Raw genomic sequence first — 7377 nt, 5'->3', positions numbered from 1 at the left:
AAAACCGACAAGGCTGCTCAGTACACCGTATGCGTAAAGCTTAAATCATGAAAAATATTAGAAATGAGCAAATTCACTTTATGGAAAACCGATTAAAGTTGCAATAAAAGTTTTAACAAAATTTTTTAAAAATAATTCGCATTGTTTTTCAAACGGGACAATGAAACTACGTCTGTTTTAATACCAATGCAAGTTAAGAATTAGAATAATATACATTTATGGGAATGATATAAAATTGCAGGGATAAGCTCGAGTGCGAAGCACGAGATACGTGATGAGAATGTGTTCGTTAAGGCCGAAGGAGCTTTAACAAAAGAGAATTCAGAATTACCAAATTACTGTTGTCGATTCTTCCACCTTTAGTTTTAAAAAGTCTATATACAAAGATAGAGCGCGGGGTAAATAAATTATGGAGCGCGAAGCGCGAGAACCAACAGACGCGCGCCCCAGGCGCGCTCAAACTCGCGTGCCGCGCGCATGACGCGCAATGAGATTGTGCCCGCGATGCGAACAGATTTTTTTAAAAGGAAATTTTATATTTGTATTCATCCTAATATATTTATAATGTTATATTCAGTAAATTTCCTAAATAAACGTAGAACTAGCTTTTAAAAACATATTAATACATCTAGCAAAAATAAATTTAAAAATTGTGTTCCTCGCCGTAAGCGAATATATTTATTTGCATTACCTAAACTGAGTTTATACTCATTCGCCTTTGTGCACAGTCCACTAAGGTACTTATTTTATATCTAAATACGAAGAGTAAACTATACCCTCATCTACTAAGGGAACTATATATCGAAAAGTAAAACGCTAAAACATTCATCAAAATTCGAAGATGTAAAAACTAAAACTTGCGAGGAGTCAAATTCATGCACTAGAAAGGTCAGTACAAGCCAATTAAGAAAACAAATACTTTCTATATATATATATATATATTTTTTATTCTGTACGACAGAATCTATAACACCGGGTTTTCTCTTCTGTATACTTTTCTTTAAAAACGTTTTGCGTTTTACGTCAAGTTTGTCACTGCCATGGGACACCACCCTGTTATTCTATATATTGAAACACGAATAGTCACATGCGCTCTTGCATACGAATAGAATTTTTCCACGCAGTTGAAATATTGTATTTTTAATGAAAAAAAGTGGAAATGGGAAAGATTTTCGAGAATAAGGAAAAACAGACATTTCTCAAAAAGTGGGCAACACAGAAAAAGAGGAAGACTGTGCACCCTGTAATTTTATAGAAATCTATATATACTTTTGTTAGTATTGAGTGCGCGAGGTACACTGCAGTGGTGTAGGCAGGATTTGACAAAAGAAGGGTTTTCATGTCTGAACAGAAAGTGAAGTGCTACTTACAGGGAAAAATTAGGGTAATGTAGTAAAACATTAAATTTCTAAATATCATATTTATTGTTATTATATTATTCCCATTTGAAAATTAACTTTGAAAAATTTTATTTAATATTGTACTCTGTCTAATAATAACAGTTCAATGTAGTATAGTATTATATTATATTATATGCCTACGTTTTTAATTATATAATAAACAATACAACAATATCAACTACATTTGCTATTCGGCTAGTTCAGTGTAAAAATTTATCCCCAAAGAAATTCGATAAACATTAAATGATCCAATATATTTGAGAAATACATTAGCGCCTGTATGAACATTTTCTCAATTTCCCAAATTTAAATTTTCTTCATTGATTGGTTGAGCACGCGGTTTTTTCGTTACGTAGTTCCAAATGAAAGTGTCAGCAGTTCGCTTGCATGACATTATGTTGCTTACAAATACAAACTGACATTATTTTAATTTTTAAATATTAAGTATTGACATCCCTAGCGATAAAAATCTCAGAGTATTCTCAGGCGGAATAGCCTGGCCGGTTTAAGACTATTTTCAGGTTCGATTTGAATGATTTAGTCTCAGAGATAGTCAAAGAGATTTGGGTTCTTTTCAAGGTCCTTTTAAGAGTGATGCGATGGTAATATAATGCTCCTTTTGTATTCGAAACCTGTAGATTCCGAATTATTATGTAAAGCTTAACAAAGGAACCTTGAGTGTCGGCCACTCTATTGCTATAGCCTGTCTGCTTGTTATTTATGAGCGAATTCTTATTTCAATTTCAACCTCTCTGCTTGTTATTTATGATCGTATTTTTATTTCATTCTCGGAAAGGACATTTTAAAGCCTTTAAAACATTTAAAATAGCTACCTGGACCTTTAAATATATCTACCTCAGTGCCTGTGGAGAATTTCTCAGAGCTTCTCAGAGCCTTGAGAATCTTTAGCATATACTCTGAGATTTCTATCGGTAGGGATGTCCGTCTGTTCTGCTGGTGTTCACTGTATTAATCCTTCTCCACACACATTTCCTATGACTGACAGTTTAATTGTGTCTACTTTCAAGTAAACAGAACACTTTCCTGTTTTCCTTTCAAATCTATTTAATTAAATTATGTGCTGGGAAACGTTTATGAAAATAAATTAAAAATGCTGGTTTTTATTTTATTTATTAACATTTTGTGTTTCAGAAATGAGTATTTTTACAAGGATTCTGGAAAATTTTTATTAGGGAGACACCTCATTACCAGTAAGAGTGGGCGGGGAAGTAGTTTACGAAGGTATATCGAATAAATGAAGGACTTGAACGGTATAAAAAGATAGTTGCTTATTTTCTCTTAGGGCTTTTCAAAATGGTCAGGTGAATTACCCACATTTTCAGTTGGACGTACACACATGTTATTGTAAAAATCTCTTCACCAATTATTAAACTTTCGCCTTTAGAAGAAAACCTCTGGCTGCAGAAAATTCAAATTATCAAACTTTAAATGAACTTCGTATGCATGAAACCGGGGGGGGGGTAGCATGGGTGAAGGGGGTGTTGGGTAAGATGCAGAAGAAGAGAATGAAGGAAGAAGAGGAATGGAGAATGAAAGATTGTAAATAGGAGAGGAAGTAGATTTGACATTTTAAAAATAGTAAATAGTAAATATGTATTACCCGCGGAGGCAGAGGTTGGCAATGCGAGACAGAGAGAAAGTAGTGAAATGCGTGCGAGGCGAGGAAGGTAAGGCTATAAGATCGAGTGGTCTTAGAGATAAGATGTGGATGAATGTTAGTTTTGAAAAGGTAGTTATAATAAAATTCTGTAAAAAATGCTATATAAGCATGTCACTTTTTTAAGGCCAGCAGGCCGAAAAATAAACGTTTATCTATCTACATCATATTTAGTCCGATAGCGGGATAAATAGTGAAGGTGTATTTTTTAGCCCACTAGCGGGTTGCGTTCACTAGGGAATAAGAACAATACTAATTTAAACCACTAATTTTCTTCAGCCCGTACCCGCCAGTTATTGAATGATATTGAATTGATTGCCCTTATGTTATATCACGATAACTACCTGTTGAGAAAATAATGACTTATCTTCTGCTATCCTGAATGTTGAGTACGCAAAATCATGTTAGAATATCGATCTTTGGATTTATTTTATGGAAGAGGAAATAATATATTTCATAAATAGGCCGCAATCACGGAGGTGTTATAAAAAAAAAAAAACACTTTTTTTGGTTATGTACGTGCTGTTTTGAAGTAATGGCGATATGAAATATACTACAAAATCGATAGAAAACATGTTTGGTAAAGTTTATGTAGAACTTCAAAACCTTCGAATAATAACGAATGTAAAACAAAGAAAATTTAGTGTTGTTTTACTAATATAAAATTATTATATAATATTAAGTGAACGCAGAACTTGAGCTTACAACGCGATTTGAAGCCATGTCATATGGAGAAATTAGATTATTAAAGCCGTGGCCACTATTAGTAGAAAAACTTCAATACCGATCCTAATTCTGAAAATTAAAAAAAGCATTGGTTTTACTTTTTTGGTATGTTTACTTTTGAAGTTCTACGTAATCTCTAACAAGTAGCTCTTCGGTCAATTTTTCAATATGATTCATTTCTTCATAACTTAAAAATAGCACATAACTAAAGAAGGGGCTTTCCCCTTTTCAAACATTCATTTAACAACCGACAATCTATGTTTTTTTTGGAGCGCGTTTTCTTATGCGTACTTCTTGTGTACTCTGTAAAAGAATCCAATATCATGCAATAACTAATGGGTAAGAGCTGAACACAATTAGTGGATGAAATTAATTAATAGTGCCCTTATTCATCCCTCATCGCATACCGCTAGAGTGCTAAAGAAAGTGCTGTTATTATTCATCGCGCTGGCATATAAATTTTATTCTTTGAATTCTTTCGACAAGTGTTAACACATAGATGTAAATGTTAGCCAACCATCAGACTTTATCATTATCGCAACTGCTTCACAGACTTTGGTAGAGAGATACATATGCAGATATATATAGCGCAGATTATTCAATTTTTTAATTCGTAAAAATATATAAGGCTAATGTATTTTTTTAATTTAAAAAAACAGCATGCAGTAAACAAAATTATTTCAGTCATAATCTTTTTTTAATAAAAAATGGATCCTTGGTTGTTAAATTATAAAAACATTCGTACAAATCTATATCAAATAGCATAGTCTCACTGTAAATATAAATGTTTATCAAAAATTAACAAAACATTCTCCCAAAATAAGAATATGCAGTATTAAAACTATAGAATGAACAAATATAGTGTAATGAAGTTAAGCTTGGCTAATGAATGAAACATTTCCAGCAGAAACTTCTATCAATTAAATAGGTTACAAGTTTCGTGAAAACCTTAAAGTCAAAGAAAAAAAATCATCGATAAATCGATTCACTGAAACAAACAATAACGGAGCACTGTTATATACAGTTTAATAGGGTATCCAAAAAATCGTATTTCTTCGTCGAAAGTGTCATGCTTCTATAAGAAAAATTGACATTAAATACATGCACAATAGAGGATTTAATGAGTTTGACAAAGTCGCAAAGGGAGATAATGCAAAATCACAATATTATTGACAATATGATAGGGTATAAGTAGATAATAATTGAAAGTACAAGTAGTTTAAGCAAAATTCTTACCTTGCAATGAGCCGAAAATTGCTATGATACTGAAATAGTACACAGACATCATTTTCATCGAGACATTTATTGTAAAATTTGGATAATTATGTTTCACTATAATCCAACTTTGGACACAGTACGCACTTTCTCACTTCACCATTTGCACGGTTTCTCTTTCTCAAGCCAAGCATGGGAAATTACGACGAGATGCGGCACAAATTAACAATCAGGAAGTCCCAATCTGATCCCTTAAAATAAAAAATAATAGTCCAAATCCAAGAAATATGAGCACTATCCTAATTTACGCTACGCAAGTTCCTGATGAATGATGTCATTCAGTATTCCCATGCAGGCCCGTCACACCTTCGGGCAATGATTGTGTGATATAGAGCCGAGCATGCAGTCCTCCCATCGACATATAGTACTTGACCGCTGGCTGTGGCTGTCGGAAGTGGGACAGGGAATAGTAACAGATGACAAATCGAGAAAGTCCACCTGTCCTTTTCTACACAGAGAGAAATTTCAAGATATTAATTGTGTATTTACACGCCTTTCATATGCAGATGGAAAATGTATCTTCCTCTCACTCTACCATGTGACGATACGATGCATTTATCTCACTCTACATTTTTCACATAACGAAAATCAGAGAAAATCTACAGTGCGATAAATGCGTGGTATCGTCACATGGTAGAATGAGAAGAAAATACATTTTCTGTTTGCAAACGACAGGCGTGTAAGTACACATTAAAGGCCCTTTTACACCTTAAGTTAATCGGCCATCGACAGGGCTGGTAACGGATAATACTCCACGTATTATACGTGGTTTTCAACGCGTATATTACTACGTCAATTACCTCTTTAGTATACGAGTTTTGACGTATATTACGCCGAATGAATACTTTCAGTGCGCATGCATCAATATCGAAAAATTCTTAAAATAATCTATTTTTCTTGATGTAAATCGTGGTTGCCGTGTCCACTTTCCAACTTTTCCTCGCAGTAAATAGTAAACAAATGTATCGAGGAGATCTAAAGAAACAATGTGGGAACAATTGTCCTACAAACTCATAAAAGGCGAGAAAGGAAAAAATGCTGCTTTGTGTATTATTTGTGATAGTGTAATTCAGAACACTGCAAAATCTAGAATTCTGGATAATTTTTCAGTCTATGTTTATCGATGCGTAGCATATTATTTATTTTATTCGTCTCGTAAATCTCGTTGTAGATAGATAAACGTTTATTTTTCGGCCTGCTGGCCTTAAAAAATTGACTAGCTTACACTTCCACTATTTTTACAGAATTTTCTTACAACTACGTCTTACAAAGTGCTATCCATCCACATTTTATAACTAATCCGCTCACTCCTATAGCCTAACCTTCCTCGTTGCGCCTCGCCTCGCACGCATTTCACTCTTTTGTCACTATATCTCGCATTACCAGCCTCTGTCTCCGCAGCTAACACCTAATACTTAATAGACCGTGGGCTCACAACGTAAATGGGAGCGTGACACGGATAAGGCCAATTTTCACATGAGATCTTCGTTTGATGATGAGGAACGTAAAAGTGGGTACCTGGCAGGTGTGAGTGGATGCGTTCACCTGTGGCGACCTGTCAAAGGTGCGAATTTTTGGCAGTTAAATTACGTGACTCTGATAAGGTTGAAAATTGGTGTACATGTAGGGGCTGACATTAGAAATAACACCTGCGCATTGCCAGGCACTTACCTGGATGCAAAAGTGTTGCCAGGCGGCTTCGAAGTCACCGGACATTCAGGTGAAATTTCTTGAAATTGATTTTACAAGAAAAAGTTTGAAATAAAAGTTGGTCCACTCCCAGAGGTGCATATTTTAATTGGTATATAATTTTTTGATAAAATTGATATATTTGGAGAAAACATGGATTAAAGAAATACCATGACAATGAAAAGCCCTTTTTATTGACAACAAGTGATTTTTCGAAAATTATTAAGAGACAAAAGGTACTCTATTACAGGTATACTCCAAGATGAATAAGAAGTATTTATTCAAAATGTTAATATTTACCAAGTTATTCGCATTTTTCCTTCTTTTTCCCATTTTTTCAATCACCTGCTGTATCTTTAGCAATTTAAAAGAAGGTGTGCTCAAAATTAGTACACGAATAAAGTAAGTCTTGTGCAATGAATTGGCGCCAGCCACTTTCAATTAAAACAATAACTTATTCTGCTATAAATAATCATAATCAGTGTCATGTTCTCAGTTTCTGATTATCTGGGTCTGGGAAACTTGACATTCGTCACGGTAATAAAGATCGAACGTATCTCGACGACAAAACATAAACTTTAACAATAATAAATAATGGGTATTTTAAAG

The 7377-nt window shown here is 34.0% G+C and overlaps 1 protein-coding gene across 3 annotated transcripts in view; it reads right to left on the bottom strand.

Moving 5' to 3' along the window:
• The window catches only part of LOC117171450, a 31326-nt gene extending 25926 nt beyond the window's left edge, over positions 1-5400 (bottom strand). For 2 of the 3 annotated variants that reach the window (XR_004466881.1, XM_033358784.1), the window contains exon 1: positions 5041-5400. Coding sequence is in view for 2 of the 3 variants with exons in the window: in XM_033358784.1 (XP_033214675.1) it covers positions 5041-5098 (58 nt within the window). In the remaining variant the exon portion in view is untranslated. The remainder of the gene's footprint in view (positions 1-5040) is intronic. The other variant, XM_033358785.1, reaches the window with a different exon arrangement.
• Positions 5401-7377: the final 1977 nt, after the last annotated feature.

This window comes from Belonocnema kinseyi, chromosome 4, assembly GCF_010883055.1.
Source record: "Belonocnema kinseyi isolate 2016_QV_RU_SX_M_011 chromosome 4, B_treatae_v1, whole genome shotgun sequence".
Taxonomy (NCBI): domain Eukaryota; kingdom Metazoa; phylum Arthropoda; class Insecta; order Hymenoptera; family Cynipidae; genus Belonocnema; species Belonocnema kinseyi.
Note: the sequence above shows the minus strand (reverse complement) of the source record. Positions and strands in the feature narration are given on the sequence as shown.